General features: G+C 45.7%; 1 protein-coding gene across 12 annotated transcripts in view; it reads left to right on the forward strand.

The window, feature by feature from the left end:
* Nucleotides 1–18,431, forward strand: part of LOC149358053 (uncharacterized) — a 284,686-nt gene that overhangs the window by 181,659 nt on the left and 84,596 nt on the right. For 11 of the 12 annotated variants that reach the window (XR_016291914.1, XM_089585028.1, XM_089585029.1 and 8 more), the window contains 3 exons: nt 6,377–6,573; nt 12,033–12,285; nt 16,800–16,856. Coding sequence is in view for 11 of the 12 variants with exons in the window: in XM_089585028.1 (XP_089441154.1) it covers nt 6,377–6,573; nt 12,033–12,285; nt 16,800–16,856 (507 nt within the window). In the remaining variant the exon portion in view is untranslated. Of the gene's footprint in view, nt 1–5,641; nt 5,799–6,376; nt 6,574–12,032; nt 12,286–16,799; nt 16,857–18,431 lie in introns of those variants that run through there. The other variant, XM_089585034.1, reaches the window with a different exon arrangement.

Here is an 18,431-nt window from a genome sequence, read left to right on the forward strand (position 1 = left end):
GAGATAACAATTGCCGCGGCCGGCAACACTCTTTTACTTCACCTATTTTCTTTTTTAAAAATAAACCACTACCACCACCATTTCGACGAGGTCCATGCACTGGAGAGGTTGCTTTGCCTGCAAGCTTCTCGAAAGCGCATGCATTTTGGCGCGATGTAGGCGAGATTTGTTGAGCACCGAGGGTGCCCACATTTTCGAAATTCTAAAAACTGATATGGATATCTATTACGGAGGGCTACACGCCTCTCAGTAATCAAGGAGCCTAACAGTAATGCTTAAAAAGTAATCTATTAAGTAATAGATAACCATTCTGCCAGTTGGCACGTCTTATCTGTATTCTGATGTACTTCACCCCTGACAATTCTACGCCGAAAAAAGTGCTCGTCTAACTCAGAAAGCCTATTTTTAAATATTTTGCAATGTCTTAGGTGAGACTCCCTGTATAATTCACTTTCAACGCTTAATTAGGAGTACAACAATGCAGATGCACACCCGAAACTCTGCGTTCAAGTGCTGCAGAAATGCATTCCCACCGATTTCCCATATAGTACCCGTGTATTCTATCGACGTTACGTTCTTCTTATACCTCTGCAACTCCTTCTTCCTAAGCTTCCTCAGCTTCCTATACTCTTCCGAGCTCACGTATAGACAGCATGCATAACGCATTCTCCTGCACCTACGCTGCCATAAGCAATGTAAGCTGTACGTGGCCTTGTATGCAATGCACAGCCGGCAGAAAAACTTTTTTTTTTTTTGGGGGGGGGGGGGGGGCGATATATATGCGAAAAAAAAAAAAACATTTCGGCGCCTTCGTGTCAGCCAGTCGCCTAATATGTCTGCAAAGGTATGCTGGGGGGGGGGGGCAACAAGCTTGCTTTTATATATACAGGGTGTCCCAGCTAACTTGGACCAAGCTTTATAAAAAAACTAAGCGTTCTTCACAACTGAAACCGCGTGGATGTTGTTAGGATTTATCTAAAGTTACATCACCATTTTTTTTCGCTCGTCCTATTTAAATAATTAGTCGAGATAAATAAATTAACGTTTTAAATATTGCTTGAAACGTATAGGCGTCAATAGGAAAGTTGTGGAGCTCCACAAATATTTTCTAACCCAGGCACTTCCAACGAGGTGGACTTAGCGTGCCCGTTTTTATTCGGGAAAAACGAAAGCCCGCGGAGTTTAAAAAATACCACGTGACAGCGCGCTCCGTGCGCCCGGATGCATGGAGGAAAGCCCGGATGCGCCGCGATTACAGCGCTCTCATCCGTGCTTTGGAAAGAACATCACCCGCTTCGCGCGTTTAATGCTGCCCAAGACAGGGCTTCGCGTTGTGCTTGGCTCCAAGATAAGCGGCAGTGGATTCGGCCGGCAATTGAAAGAAAGCGCGGCTCCTGTTTTTCAGCGTAATTGACACGACGTTATCAGGCTTGTTATATGCGTCTTTGCTTGTTGCGATCTTGCTCCCAAATTCGAACTCATGAGATTGTCATCGTTCCTCCGCATGCATTCTGGTAACGTGACAGCGCGATTATCACCCAAGAAACGGGAGCCGTGCTTTCTTTCAACTGCCGCCCGTACCCACTGGCGCTTATCATGGAACCAAGCACAACGCGAAGCCCTTTCTTGGGCAGCACGAAACGCGCTAAGTGGGTGATGTTCTTTCCAAAGCGCGGATGAGAGCGCTGTAATCGCGGCGCATCCGGGCGCACGGAGCGCGCTGTCACGTGGTATTTTTTAAACTCCGCGGGCTTTCGTTTTTCTCGAATAAAAACGGCCACGCTAAGTCTATCTCGTTGGAAGTGCCTGGGTTGGACAATATTTGTGGAGCTCCACAACTTTCCTATTGAATTTTAATATTTAAAAAGTTCATTTATTTATCTCGAGTAGTTATTCAAATAGGAAGAGCGAAAAAATGGTACTGTAAATTAAGAAAAACCCTAACAACATCCACACGGTTTGAGTTGTGAAGAACGCTTAGTTTTTTTATAAATCTTGGTCCAAGTTAGCTGGGACACCCTATATATATATATAAGCAGACAAAGGAAGAGGAATTAGGGGCTCGTAATACATACAGAAACCAAGGAACACAGATATTTTTGTTTATATTTATTTATTTCGTGGTGTTGATCAATGGAGAGTATTACTGAATATGTTATCGCTTGAAGATAATTGATTAGAAAAGCAGACGAAAAAACAACCACATGCCGCCGGTGGGAACCGAACCCACGACCTCCGAATTACGCGTCCGGCGCTCCACCAAGATCAGACAGCCGTCGCTGTAGCTCTCTCTCTCTCTCTCTCTCTCTATATATATATATATATATATATATATATATATATATATATATATATATATATATATATATATATGCAAGAAGGCACACACAGATTGTTTAGAATGTTATTCTGCATGGTAAGCTGTGAGTGCGGACGCAGAAGTGCGTGAAAGGCCTGACATGCAAGCCCTGTAGGATGTGTTTCTGCATTAAAAATTTTCATTTCGAAGAATTGTGATGCCTGCAGTATTTACACGTAACATGAGCCAGGAATTTTTTAGTATATGTACATTTCGACAATGAAAGAATATAAATTAATTCACTTTTCAATCACCGGAGGTACGCGGGAAGTTTCAGTTGTAAAATATTTCTTGTGGGTCCGTGTAAGTGGAATCATTGAATCTTTGCGAAGGCTCCTAGTGCGATGGAAACCAAGCAGAAAAAAAAGGCTGGAAAATTCCTCTTACGAGGCTAGAGAGCGCCGGTACAGGCCGCAAATGGCACAATGTGATGCGTTTATTATGATTTCTTTTTTTGTGTGTGTGTGCGCGCTTTGAAGGAAACGCGCTAAATCTCGGATAAGCCCTAGATTGAGGCCGCTTGAGCGCGCGGACAGCGACTGCCGCTGCTCGAAATTGAGTGCGCCTTGTCAACGGCCACAGATCGAGCCCTTCCAGGCGGCCACACATTTGAAACGCACGCTTCTGACGCGGGGACATTTCAGATTTCGCGCGCCCAATCAATCACAGTGCGGTTTTGTTTGACGTCCTGCAGCTTTGTGACGGAAACTATCCTCGATAGCTTAGTAGTAGTAGTAGTAGTAGTAGTAGTAGTAGTAGTAGTAGTAGTAGTAGTAGTAGTAGTAGTGGTAGTAGCAGTACGAGACTTTATTTAGGAACAGCACTTAGGCGTCGATGGCCTGCTGCACGAGCAGGTGCTGTTCACCTTCAGCTCCAAGCCAGATCCCTACAGTGTGGGAGGCGGTGGGAAAGAAACCCGATTGCAGGGCAACCGGGCACTTTGGCATATATGGGGCAGGGCAGTTTGGAAGTGAAGGATCGCGACGGAATTCGACGGAAGAGTTCCATGGGCGAGCTGGTTAGCCAGCTCATTGCCGTCAATCCCTTAGTGCCTATGGGGATCCATCGAAGGAAGACGGGGATAAAGTTCCAGTGACTTTAGACGGGGCAAGGCTGCAGCGACGCAAGTGCGGCCTAGAGTTCCGTGGACAGAGTGGACAGATAAGGTGGGAGTGTTTTTGAATGGCGCGAATGGCTGTCAGGGAGTCAGTGTAGATGGTATAGCCAGGAACAGGTTGGAGCGCATGAAAATGTTGAGCGGCGTGAATGATGGAGAGGACTTCGAGCGAGAGAATGACAGGGGAGTGTAGGAACGGGCCGCTAGTGTAACAGGTGTTGAAAGAAGAGGATGAAAGAGGACTTTGCTACCAGAGCCGCAAGCTTCAAATAGTATGACGAAATAATTAAATCAGCATTCTAAACTATATTCACGCTTGCTCTCGATTACTGCCGCGTACCAGTTCATTATTATTATTGTTTTCACTCACGTTTCGTAGGACAGTCGAGGAGGGGGGTGAGAGACAGCGAAATATATACGGGCAATAGATCATACTGAGATAACAGCAGGCCCACTCGTCCAAATGAATGCGTTGCTGAGGCCTGCGCGGTACATCTGATGTATACATTCCACGACGTGGTTTGGCAACGTGCGTTTTATTACCACGCGAGTCGCTGCAGCTGACAGAGGCGACAAAGAATCGCAGCCATGCATTACACGTGGAGGAAAGTCGATCCCTCCAGCGATGATACGGCGCGGTGTTTGGATTTCTATCACTTATCGCAGTCCGGATGGGTGTGCACTTCTGATGCGTACTGCGTGTGTAATACATATATACGGCCATATATGAGCGGTATCGGGCCCTCGAGCCTGCGTTTGATTGCTCTTCGGACTCTTTGATGGCAAACGTATTCATTCTGTGCGTTCGGCCTATATAGATTACTCTGCACGAAGAAGGGCAGTTATCAGGTAGACGCCTCCGGCTATGTCCGCCCCGCCGCCCGAGGCCGGTGTTGCGGCTGCTTCAAGCACGCCTGAAACTATTTTATATCCTGCAAACACCCCGCCGTCTTCGTGTTGCACCTCGTCATTTCGAGCGGTAAACCGTTCCCCCCCCCCCCTCCCCTCCCCCTTCCCAGCTTACCTTGGATCCCCGTGAATGCTGCGCGTCAGTTTTTCCCCTCGTTGCACAGTTAACTCCATGCATATCGTGGAGTAGATAAGAAATCAATAGCGGGTCTCGCACTTTATTCGCTCTTGCCAACAAACGGAATAGCAAACATCGCCGATGTTTGCTATTCCTCGGCGCAACTTCTTTTGTGATAGCTACCGCGGCCCGACGACGCTGCTCCTTAGCTTTATAAGAAGTAACGTCTATCTGTGATATCACCCACTCACGTCGATAAAACTGTGCAGAAATGGGGTGAGCATATGCACAGAAAAGGCGCGGGGGGGGGGGGGGGGGGGTGATAACACGGAAAGTGGAGCTAGTTGGTGGGTTATGTTCGTAGAAACAGCGCTAAAAGACCAGGGACGAGCAAGAAGACTTGGAACGATGTTAGGTTAGCTCTAAATTTGTAGGCGCGAGCAAGAGTGTGGTTGTCGTACTGACCTATATTCTCAATCTCACGGCCCGTGAGGTATAATGGAAGCTAAAAACGTTGGCGCAAGCTATAGTGTATAGCTGTAGCTGTAGTATAGTGTATAGCTATAGTGTATAGCTATAGTGTATAGTGTATTTATGCGAGGTTCTTCATATAAAATACAAACGCGGCTCTTTAGTTAGTCTTAATGCGCGCCCACGAAAAGCACGCAAGGCCGATGAATGCGAGAGAGCGTGCATTCTGACAAAAAGGAAAAAGAAAATAGTTCTAGCGTTAGCCACAATGCGACCTAAGACAGATTGAGCGTATCCGGACAGCCGTACGGCAAATACGGTAACGCGTTGCCGTTGCTACCGTTTCCAGGCTTGCCTAACCACATTTGCTGTACGGTAGCAGTTGCTGTAGTTACCGTGTTTACCGTGCGGTGCGGCTAAAACATACGTCACTCTTCAAGTTGTTTCAGTTGAAAAAACTCTCATACGGCATCATAACTGCAATCCATTTTGCTCAGACCGTCACAGATGTGGCTGAAAAAAATTCTCATACTTTTTTTCCTCACATTTACTACTTATTTCGGTTTCTATCGCGTCAGTTCAGCACGTTTTTTTTTTACAAGTGGCGGTTTCCGGCAAGCGTACGAAGAGAGATGTCCAAACATGGCGCCAAAATGTCACGTGATGGTTGTGCTGCTGCGAACGGCTTCGCGGTAGTTGTCCGTGGCCTTCTCGCTGTATGGGTCCGTAGTATTTTTCATGATGCGCAAATGAGAGCCGAACTGAACAGGTGGCTCGCTGTAAAGTGCGAAATCGGCTGTCGAACACGCAGGAGACGTACCCAGGTATGCATTTTAGCTTATTGATATCGTCTTTTAGTGCGTGCTTTTCGGTCAGCGTGTTGTCGATCTTGCGTTTGCTCGGTGTGCGGAGAAAACTTCAACGGCGAGACTCCGACCTCGCTTTCAGGTAGCAGAAAAGCTGCAAGTTTCTTGGACATCCCTCGAGAACTGTGAGGAAAAGCGCTATCAGGACGTTTGTCAGGCTTTGCTGTACCTTTGTTATTTTTGCGCTTCAATTTTTACTCTGAGCGCACTCTCACGGACTGTGAGCTCGTACGGGGAAAGTGGCCGATATACATAATTAGCATTGCCAACGTTGCGTGTACCGCCGTGGCCGATGCTTGTCGCTGCGTGTTAGCCGCCGTTCGATCGTGGTACTCGATTTGTGAAACTGTCGTGGTACTGTCATCGTCCGGTGCCGTAATTTCTGGGGACGGAGGCGCATACGTTGCCAAGCGCGCACGGTGTGCGGCATCGTCTTTCGTGGCGACTTCGGAACATCTAGGAATTACCGGTCGCAAATGCCTACAAAAGCAGCTCTGCTCGGGCAAAGTTGACGTCTCTTTCGTTCGCTGGTGCAGTATGGAGCCCGTGGTCGAATGACACCAGCACCAGCGGAGTGAAGATGGAGCAGGCGAACGGGATTCTCAAGGTCAGCGCCGAGGGCGGGAGCTCGCCGCACGCGGCCGACGTCGCCAACGGCAGCGTCACGCCGGGCTACCGGCCCGTGAAGTTCTCGCCCACAGCGCATTTGACGCGGAGTCCGTCGCAGACTCAGGTGAGTCGAGTCCCTGGGTTTCTGTGGTACTGTTCATTTAATATCGTGCTCGAGATACTGCATACATCAGTGATGTAACGGCAAAATGCGTGCAAGCAAGCCGAGTTGTTTGGTTTCACGCATTTCAGTTTAGTGTGGTGCTGCATCATGCATTTCTGCGTTGAATGTCTGCCCAGTCCATTTCTGTAGTTTCATTTGCCTTTCATTTTTGTTTCCCACTGTGTGTTTGATTTTGGAGAAAACTTGCTCTGTTTCATGACATTCTGTAAACGTTGAAAGGGAAGAAAAAAAAAATAGCGTTTTTTCATTGAGTCTCAGCTGATGCATAGGAAGAGCATGTCTCAATATAATGAAGGACTTGCACTTGCTGAATAATTTGTATACAACTGCCTCCCGCCACGTACTCCTCCCAATATCTCCCTTGAATGGAAGCACTGGATGAAAGGAGTAAAGACACCAAAATTTTGTTGTTTTCTTCTTTGTAATGATGAATAAGACATTAGTATGCATGAATCACCATGTGGTAGTTACCTATGACTTGGTAATAAATTTTAAATCAATTTCTTCTAATATGCTGCTTCGGTTTCGGTTTCAACAGACGGATGATGGCTGTGATGTCGAAGCTTAGTATAGGTCATATGAGGCATGAAAACACTGCGGCATAATCACTGCTTGTTTATTTGTTGTAAGTGTTGAAGCAGTGATTATATCACAGTTTTTTCATGCCTTTTTGTGACCTATACCAAACTTCGCCATCACAGCCATCATTTGGCTGTGGAAACCAAAACAGCAGGAGAAAAGAAATTCAATTATAAACTGCCTACCAGTCATAGGCAAATACCATGTGGTGATCCATGCAAAGTAATCTCTTAGGCATCATTTCAAATAAGAAAACACGCAAACAAACATTTGGTGTCCATACTCTTTCAATCGCAGTGTTCAAGAACTCATGTAGAAATCCCCCGTGCAGAATATTTTGTGGCATGGTGTACTTATGGACTACCAGCAGAGTGCTTTCATCTTGCACTGCATTGTTAAGACAGTTGCACTTTTAACAGCTGCGCAGATGAAATTTTTTTGGCACAATATTCTGTGTGCCAATAGACCTGGCCTACGTCACAGATGAAGGTTCGAAGGAGGTGTGAATGGCGTGGCTGGAGTGGTTGGCAAAACATTCCGCTGCTGGTGTGATGGTGCAGTGGATTTGCTCTTGTGTAGTGACAGTTTGCTGTGTTTTTCTCATTGCTGTTGAGTTTTTGTGCAGTGGAATGCGCCAATCGATCAACAAAGACCAGCTGCATATACTCCTTGTGGGTTCTGGATGATGGAAACAGACGAAAAATAAGTTTTGGAGCCGTGCAAAGAACAAAAGTGACCAATGTCAAGAGCTGTCAAGATCTGTGGCGTGCACTTGGTTGCAAGGAGATCTACTTGGTTGCTCGTGCAACCATGTATTTATGTGTAAACGAGCAAGCACTGGGTTTCCTTTATTATCCTTCTGAATGAATTGTACTGAAATCATGACCAATCGAGAGCTTGAAGGCCCGGATGGCATGTGACTGATGGAAGTACTCGAAGAGCTTCCTGATAGGCATTTATAGTTTATTCCAGTGCAGCAGGTCGTGTTCAAGAAGCTAGCTTCTGTCACGAGACGGCTCGCATGTGTATGCCAGCACTTCGGGCACTAAAGTATAGCCATATTCCAACCCGGAATCATAACATACTGCGCTCAATCAAGTGCTGCTGTGTCCAAGTCGGAAAATGGTTTTGCTTGCGTCACTTAAGTGCACTTTTAAATATTACTGCGCTCTACATGAATATTATATAATGTCATGTAAAATGAGCTTAATTACCACGTTATTTTGTATACAGCTGGTTCTAGCGTTGCACATCGCATTTGGCTGTTTCTCACTGCACTTACCCTGTAAGGTGTACACTTAGCAATGATACTGTGTTTGTCAGTCAGACCTTAGTCTAAACGAGACAAACTAGACTTGTCCTTGCTTGCGACAAAAATTGGACAGCCGAGCATGGCACTCGTGCGTACACTGCTGTCTTCGCTCATGAGTGCCCACGTGCACTTTGTAAGGCTCGGCGGTCACTTCTGGGAATGGCGTTGAGGATGCAGTCACCAGTGCCGAAGTCTGAAATAACCTACTTGCCAGCATGCCCTTCCATTATGAGGTTCTATACTTGTCAAGCGGCTGGTCGGATTGCAGTGCCTGTGCACTGCACGCGTCACAGTTTTTCTCACTAAGTGCACAAAAATATCTCTGAAGTGCATGTTTGCCGAACACTTAAAATAGATTTTTTCAGTTGTCACTCGCTAGTAGGTCCGGGTACTGGAGTGCCGCATACTTTCTTATTTAAATATATTTAATGCATAATTTCAAGAAGAAAATACATGTCGTCGGGCAGCTCGTGACACTCCGCACAGCAGGCAGACCAGACCGGAAAGGCTGCTTTTGCCAACCAAGCCAATTTTCATTTGGCGCGCCCCCTTGCCCCCGTGCTCCCCTGACGTCACATTGTTTGCAAACAGGGAGAGGTCTATAGTTATCCACAGCGGATGCATTCAAGGGGCAGGGGGGCGTATGTTAAAGCAGTTGCAGCATTTGGTGAGTGTGTTACCTTTATTTGTGGGGTCCAGGTGACTCTTGGGAGTGGGAATGTCCATGCGGCAGTGTGCATCACATAGTTGGAGGTTTACCTGCCACAGATTTCATCCAGTAGAGCAAATGTTAAACTTCAGGTTTTTTTCTTTTTTCCAAATTTGTTATGTGCTCTCTGCCTCACATTTTGCTTTGCTGATCTGTTATGCCATTTCTGCTGTCCTGGTAATCTCGGACACAGGAAAGCTTATGCGCTACAACCTTCCCAGTATTGTCATGTATGTGTGAAGTTGAATATTTTCATACCTCTTTCATGCTTCGCAAAGTTTGCACTTGCCCCTCGAGGTGCATGAGTACCCAATCCATAGAAGTGGCTAAACGGTGCCATTAAAGTAAATGGGAGCTACTTTCCATACGCATTTGTGGCTAACTTATGAGAGCACCTGCTGGATATGTCAGCCAGCACTGGTTTTACCTGCAGGCAATAGGCTAGCCATGAATGAATGGCAGTTTGCTAATATCCCTCAAGACAAAAGTTTTTAACCGCTGTATCTTACCGGTACTCACCTATGGGGCAGAAACGTGGAGGCTAACAAAGAGGGTTCAGCTTAAGGACAACGCAGCGAGCTATGGAAAGAAAAATGATAGGTGTAACGTTAAGAGATCGGAAGAGGGCGGAGTGGGTGAGGGAACAAACGCGGGTTAATGACGTCCTAGTCGAAATCACAAGGAAGAAATGGTCTTGGGCAAGGCATGTAATGCGAAGGCAAGATAACTGATGGTCCTTAAGGGTAACGGAGTGGATTCCAAGAGAAGGCAAGCATAGCAGAGGGCGGCCGAAAGTTAGGTGGGCGGATGAGATTAAGAAGTTTGCGGGGATACGGTGGCCGCAACTGTCAAAGGACAGGGTTAATTGGAAAAACATGGGAGAGGCCTTTGCCCTGCAATGGGTGTAGTCAGGCTGATGATGATGATGATGCAAAGGAATAGTTTAGTGAAGCCTGTAGGTAGCAAACGTAAATGTCCTTAATTTCACTCACATCATGCATGCACAATTGAGTACTCAGACCAGTGCTTTATTGTTCGTTTCCTGTTCGCATGGGACCATTGCTGAGCAGGCTTAATGGGCTCCTTTGGTGTGGCTTGATGAACACAAACATACAAGGTTTTCTGCTTACGTGACTGAACAGCATTTTTAGATGGCATCGTGCAAAGGGTGAGCAGCACAGGAAAGAGAGCAGGGTGTTCCTGTCAGCAGGATTTAGCCCCCACGCAGAGTGCTCAGTGTGCGCTTACTTTGTGCACACGCTGTTGCTGACACAAAATCTCTGCCAGATTCATTCCTTGTTACGTTTGTCTTGATTGGCAGGTTAACCTCAGCCTGTCTTGGTTGGTGACTACCACGGCATGCTTGCTTTGTGCACCAGTTCCACATTTCTGCGTTTTACCTCGCTCTTGACATGAGTGCATGCGTGTGCTCACAGCACAGCACTCAACGCTTCGCTTCTCCACCACTCTTGCTAACATACACACCATCATTTGATTTTGCACATCTTGCCAGAACCAGTTCCCCACTGCAACAGGTGGCCACTTGGCCACAGTTGGCATTCGAGCGCATATGCGTGTAGGCCATAGGTGCAGAGTATCTCTAGCATCCGTTTTAACATCTCTAGCTAAACCTGCTGATGTTACAGTGTCCACATGGATTCTTGGTACTTCCGTAAGGTGTCAAATTTGTTTCATTTCTGTTCTTGTGGTTATCTTGTGTGTTGCGAGTAGCCTTTTGAACAGCTCAACTGTGCCAATCTTCTTTTGGAGCATGTTCAAAATCACTCCAGGCAGGACAGTAATTATAATAGCTGATTGTTGTAGTTTTGTGAATATTTACTTTAGTCATTTATATTCCATTTATGCTGCATTATAATGAGCAGTGGAGAGTGCAAAAGATGGGCAGTTGTGCCCCAGACACTGTCACACATGTCTAGTACAGTCCCTGTGTTTAGTCGTATCGTTATTTCTAGCAAAAGAGGAATGGTCGTGTTTTCATGCGTTTTATAATACTAATGCACTAAAAGGCTGATTGTAAAAGAAGCAAAGAACTGCTGGAATCAAATGTCATTTGTTATTTCGTGTTGCTTAAGCAGTCTGTGAAGGGTGTACTAAAGTTATTTGACTTTTTCGTGTGCTTATTTGTTTGTTCCTTATTTACACTAAGGGCTTGCATTTTCTGTTTTTTTTTTTAAGGAGGAATTTAATGACTTCATGCAGTGGGGAATTAAGCAACTATAGCTTGAGATAAAGGATATGAAGGCAGTGTGCATAAACACAACACGTGCAAGGAGGTTTTAGCAGTACTGTACGAGGGTAAGTGTATTGTAAAGCGCTGTGGAGATTTGTCACCAAAACAGCTACTTTCTTATGTTGTTGCCGCAGGCACACATTTGAGTGTGATGCCTTTCTGGAGTTTCGTACAGTCATCTGTTGTATCCCTGCATACCTTCGAGGAACTTATGTAGGAGAGTTTACATGTCTGACTAGGATAGGAGAGGTTACATGTCTGACTGAGGTTGTCATCCCACCACCTGGTCGCGTGCAGAATTTGTTTTTGCTTTCATGTCCCTGTATACTCTTTAGGACACTTGTCAGCTCCATTTCCCTGCACTCTTGCTGCGGGCTGCAGGAGTCAGTGTTATGAAGCAGTTTAAATGACGGACAGCTCCATTGCTAACGGTAGCAAACATTGACACCTGTAGCTCTGCAAACCTGTGAAGAAATGGAATAGAAAGGTGCTTTGCGTACAGTAATTGCAAACTGTCATCATGTAGAAATGTGTGGCACGTTGTGCAGGCACCCCAGGACGCTGCGCCGCCTTCCCCCACAGCGGCACTCAAGTCGAGCTGGAATCCCATTGTGAGCCAGCTGAAGGAGCAGCACTCGGCCAGCTCCCCTCCTGCAGTGGAGCAGGCCCCTTTCCCACCAGCTCCCCTGCCACCAGCTCCGCTCCCACCAGCAGAGCCACCAGTGCAGCCGCCACATCGGAGCCCCTCAGGATTGCCCCCATCACAGAGCCCCACAGTCACCCTGCTGCAGAAGGCACGAGGTGCGGTCATGTGGTACCACTTTTGGCCCATACTGCTCACGCTTCTCCCCTTGATTGTTGTTTGTGGTGATAACAGTTCTGCTGATCATGAGGAGGTCGCATGTTCATTTCCCGGCAACGGCTGTCCTCTAGTTTTTGCATGTGCGCAGCAGAGAGGTGGGTGAACTGCTGAAGTGAACCGTCAGCAGTAACGTCATTAAAAATGCTGCAACTGCATGTAGTGCCAGTGCAAGAAATGCTAAGGAAAGCCTGCATGAGAAGTTGGGACTTCAGAGGATCTGTGGGACTTGTAACTAGAAACTCTAGCATGCTATGTGAGGGGAAATGTGAAAGTCTTTTGAGAATGACAGCTGTGCAAAGATGCTCGAACTGCATCATTTTGTTACAGGTCCTCTTGTGTGTATCCTGCTGTGTCCACTCACATTTCACTTGCATGGGTGTGTCTGTGTGCACTTGGGCATTTCGCGAATCTGTGAGCAGAATGTTCAGAGTAGTGTATTTTATAGTATAGGCTTGGGTAAATATTTCCTCTGACTTCCTAAAATTTGGTTTTGTGAATCATTCAAAGCCATTGCTTGGTTTGGTCGCAAAGATTTATATAACGCATCACAAATCTTAGAGGCCCTTGCTCCATTGTGTCTTCTAACCTGGAGTGTGTTATGCTTCATTTATTTTTCTTTCTTCTCCATGAAAATGCACCATGCATGCCTTATGGTGGTTAGCAGTATGATGACACCACCTGAATGTTGAGTAAAGCCCCTGTGTAGTATATTACAACTGCTATACTCTAAGTATGCTTGCCAATGCCTTTGCAATGTTCTTCTGAGAAAGGTGTAGAAACGGATTTGTGCAGGCTCTTTTGGATAAAAACACCATGTGTGGAGCCATTCGTGCTGCTGTTGAGCATGGTGTTGGACTTGGGATTATGCTAGCCATAAAAGCCTAAGTTGGGCTGCAGAGCACCATGTGGTAGCGTGCCAGGGCTCCATGTTTGAGAACTTGCCTAAAGCTAGAACCACTATCAGAGCACTGCATAGTAGGTTACCAGTGCACATTCAACCTTCATCACAAAGATATCACCAGACCACTGCATATCATGGAGGCTGTGCCAGATGCTTGCAGGCGTCGCATGGGGTTTTGTCTTGGGCTGTGTCAGTGCTGTGCCCCATTCCTGTAGCAGGGAGCTGTGTAGGAAATCAGACCAAGTCCTTTGTACAGAGGAGCATATCAATCAGCCTCATTATGCTCACATGTTCATACATTGTGCGTCTATCCCTTTTTCGTTCTTTTCCCTTTTCTTGTTTTGATTATGCATAAATGTGATGCAGTCACACAGGGGTAATGCTTTCATGCCAGTAAACATGGCAGAGTGCAACATTTGACTGGAAAAATGTATGCTATGCAGGTAGTTTGCATTCAGTCGTTAAGAGTTTTGACTGTCAGTTTCAGTAAAGCTCTCAGATAACTTCCTAATGTACTGCTGTTTTAGGATGTGTGCTTGTTTGGTAGCATGACCTATGCCAAGGCTGACAACATGCTGTGCCTAGTACATTTGTTCTCTGGGTTTATTTTGAAGACTGTTTAGTGTGAAAATTGGTAGACAACTTGCAGACAACTGTGCCAAATGCTAAAAGATCAGTTTGATAACTATCTATGGTTGCTTTTTATAACATTTTTAGGATGAAAAACTTTCTGAGAAGTGTTTTTTTAAGCTTCAGAAATATCTTTGAAGCACAGCCTAGGCAGACCTCGACTGGGCATGATGTTATAAAGTTGGCTTCACACTTGCCTCCTAGGACACAATTCCAACCTTTGAAATTAGGGAGTAATTACTCATTCGCATTCACCCAAGCACAGCTAACAGCTACAAAGGAATGCTGCAAAGCTCTTGCATAAACCTTGTTGTCGAAGAAAAATTCGTCCAGGTTTAGGGATTGAAACTGGGACTATACCGCCTTTCTGGGGTACTTGCTGTACCAACTAAGATAACCAGGATGGCTAGTAGATTGGCACCTGCTAGCCATCGTGGTTACCGTAGTGACTATGCTGAGCACAGCACTGGGGCTTGCTACACAAGTGTAAGCATTTTGTTAGCCTTGCCATGCCTTCTTAGGTGTTCCCATAGTGGGTGAGTACCTAACACACAGTTTCTCGGTAACTCTCATCAGCTAGGAGGGCTCCTGATGCGGGGCTAGCAGTATTCTCACCAGATAGCTGGTGTCAGTGTGGTGTAACTGACCTTAAAAAAAATACGGGCATGGAATTTTCGGTTGTCCTTGTCGTCTGGAAAAATGGGCTGTGGCTCAGCTATCACGAAACTAACCCAAATAGACCAGAACAGTTTGTAACGCCACTGTTTATATTTGTCAATGTTCATTTTGGTCACTGAAGATATGAAATCTTGTGTCGTCATGGTGGCTCAGTGGCTATGGCGCTCGGCAGCTCACATAAAAGAAGCAGGTTCGTTCCCGGCCACGGTGATCGAATTTTGGTGGAGGCGAAATTCTAGAGGCCCATGTGCTGTGCGATGTCAGCGCACATTAAATAACCCCAGGTGGTTGAAATTTCCGGAGCCCTTCACTACGGTGTCCCACATAGCCTAAGTCGCTTTGGGACGTTAAACCCCCGTAAAGCAAACCATATGAAATTTTGCTTTATGTCACGACTTCATGGCTAGCTAGGTTATGACTGTGATTCGGATTAATTGCAATTACTACATAGACTGCTCTTTTAAAGCATGTTGCAACTAGCAGTCTTGGAGTGTATGTGGCATGCCTGAACGCTGTTGAAGACAACTTCCATCAATGTGTTTTCCTCAGGAGATGAGCTTAACCAGTATTTGCTTTGTAGGACTGTCAAATAATGAACAGGTTGTGAACTCCTGGCTCATCACCGGCCTTCTGGGCTAGCAAGCACCTATAGTGAAACTTTTTGAAGTTGCAGTGGACTTAGTAATTGCGTAGATTTGCTTGTATTGCTAAGCTATGACATCTTGATGGGAGTGTTTTTACATTTTATGCTTCACAAACAACAGGCTGCAGCATGCAGTGGCCCCCTGCATGGCTTGCTTGAACATTGCTCCACCCTACTGCAGCTGTGGGCAGATTTTTAAAACTTGCTGGGGACCATGAAGATGTCCAAAAATCTGGGATGTCCTGAAAAGAATAGCCTGAAAGAAGTCCCTTCACTTCAAGTTATAATTCAAGCAGCTGAAGGAAGGAGTTGATATTTTTCTTCACATTCTGATGCTTTGCACTGCTTTAAATCTCTGTTCATGTTGTGTACACAAATTAAGGCTATTTTCATGAACTTAGTGTTCAGTAGTTTTATTGCTATGTCCACATGATGGAACAGCTACGTGATAAGAAAGTTTAATGAATGAAAATTGGTTTTGAGGTAAGGAGAGATGCAGTAATTGTCTCACTTCTTGGTGGACACCTCAACCGCGCTGTGGGGGGAAAGGGAGGAAGGAATGAGAGGCTGAAATAAAGCGACACCTTGGGGAAGGGCTCCGGAATAATTTCGACCGCCTGGGGATTTTTAATGTGCTCTGACACTACTATGAAGAGGGTCCAAAACAGAAGGGTGAAAGTGACGACAAAGGTAAAGAGGCAATACTACTGCCAAACACTAGACTTGAATGTTTCGTTTACACTGGTTTTTGCAATTAGGCTTAGCAATGTTTAGAGCTGAAAACCAACCTCAAAACTGACAATATATTATTTTTTAGACCCTGTGTTGGCCATGTATTATGAGATGCAGACCACCATTTATCATTCCCGTGATGCAGAATTTGGGATAGCATGATGTTCTATCATGGGTATATGGTCTAATGGTCCTTGCTTTAAAGGCCACCACCGTTTTCTTCTGTTCACAGCCTCTGCATAGCTCCACGCTTTGCCACGATCTCTTCATGTATTCTTAACAAAAGGATTAGGTATAAAAGAGTCCCTTGAACTGTGACTGCTCTGCAAATTTACACGGTGGAGGATGATGGGCAACAACACAGTTGCAGGGCATTTGAAGCTTTAGTCACTGTTATACATTGACTGAGTTATCTGCATTTGTGTGTAGTCATGTCACAGTGCTTTTCTGCATGTGCACAGTGGAGCTGGTAATTTATGATGGGCAGTGTTTGTGAGCGGTTAGAATGCTGCTGCATGTCTCTTTTGCATCTGTGCATGCCTGTATCTTAACTTATTATACTCTCAAACATTTCACGTGCGCAGGGGGAGATGTTTATACGTCTGGAGCATTGTAGAATAGCCATGAGAAAAAGTTATTCTGCTGATGAGGGTGATCAGTTTTTCTGTTTTTGAAGGATGTAAAAAAAGTGCCAGCAATAGCTTTTCTCTGCAGCATAGCAGTTAAGGGATTCCTTCCTCAAAGTCTTGGTGCTGTGCTGGTTCATTAAGTTGCCATATGAAGAAGTGCATGTGGGTACGAATTATTGAAAATTTCATTTTATTGGTGGTCTTTGTTGGCTCATAGGTGTGCTTTTTTTTTCTCTGTAGAAGGCCAGATTCCCAAGGGAGCCTTGTATATTGATGACCATCACGACACCTATGCTGGTGAGTACCGTGAAAGAAAACTTTTGTGCTGCAAGCTGGCAGCAGTGGTTCTTGTTTAAGTGGCAAAACATTCATTATTTTGCTGTTTTTGCTATGGCAGGAGTCAGCATTTGCTTTTCTTGTTCTTGCCGAGGATATTGTCAGCAGCATTGTAAATGCAGTCGAATCCTGCGACAATGAATGATTCTGTAGTGAAGATTCTGCAACAATATTTCTAATATGCTGCCAGCTGAACATGTAGATATAATGCAGCTAATTTTTCTACGTAATGATCAACTTTCAGAACAGGGTTCTGCTCCAACGAAGTCTTAGTGAAGTAAAAAAGAAGTTGAGAATTTGTCTTGCAGTATGAGAAACATGAGGCCACCAATTTGTTTATTTTTGCACATCCAAATATTCTGTACAGAATCCACTGTTATTGCTTGGCTTCACCGAAAGCAGCTGCTGATGTTGGTACAGTAGGACACTGCTGTTACATTTGTTTTTCCAGCTGGTAGATTTTTGACTAGTCCCATAGAAACCCATGCAGTACAAACTCTGCTGCAGATTGCGGCAGTGTTCCCACATCATACGTAGTGAATGCCATTATGCCATAGTGGCTTACTCTGCAGCGGCATATTGACACCTTACATTTAGCACGTGCAGCATGGTGGCGGCACTCAGGTCAACGTGTTTGTTGGCTTCCAGCACACTGCGTTCGCACCAACACCCCACACACTTATGGAGGCGCGAATGCAGCTGTTGATGCAGTTCTGTCGCCGCTGCGTCACAAGCATGATGCAGCCGAAGGCGCAGGACTGAAACTATCCCACTGACGGCTTGAGGGTAGCGCTGTATGAGGTCTGGTTGCGTGGGTTGGAACTGAGGCTTTTGTTTCTGTCATCCTCTGTTTTCTTGTCGCCTGCAACATAAAAGATCCAGTTTCTAGGTTCCAATAAAAAGGGATTGTTTAGGATTAACGCGGTCACTGTGAAAACAGGGCAGAAGCATATGCGGGCCACAAATTCACTGTCTCCATGCGCGCTTCCTCCTCGCTGCTGCCTGCCTCCCATTGGCAGTTACTCAGGCAGCTGGAGAGTGATCACAGAGCATTTCGGACATTCTGCGCATGCAGAATGATCGTGATAGCTGTTAAGACGGACAAGTTCCAGGGAAGCATTAAAGCATTAAGAAGTAAGATTGGTTTATGGGGGTTTAATGTCCCAAAGCGACTCCCGCTATGAGGGACGCCGTAGTGGAGGGCTCCGGAAATTTCGACCACCTGGGGTTCTTTAACGTGCACTGACATCGCACAGTACACGGGCCTCTAGAATTTCGCCTCCACCGAAATTCAACTGCCACGGCTGGGATCGAACCCGCATCTTTGGGGCTAGCAGACGAGCGCCAGAACCACTGAACCAGCGTGGCGGCTTGAAAATTAGGAAGAATTAAGAAGTTTAAATGGACATTTTCTCTTACTGAATTTGTTGTGTTTGGATGCTTGAATGCTTGAGCAAGCATCTAAACAAGCATCCAGGTTAGCTCTTAAAAATTGGTCAGTGATATCTGGAACACATCAAGCGGTATAACTTTGGG

Source organism: Amblyomma mixtum, chromosome 3, assembly GCF_055824585.1.
Source record: "Amblyomma mixtum isolate Tamu chromosome 3, ASM5582458v1, whole genome shotgun sequence".
NCBI lineage: Eukaryota > Metazoa > Arthropoda > Arachnida > Ixodida > Ixodidae > Amblyomma > Amblyomma mixtum.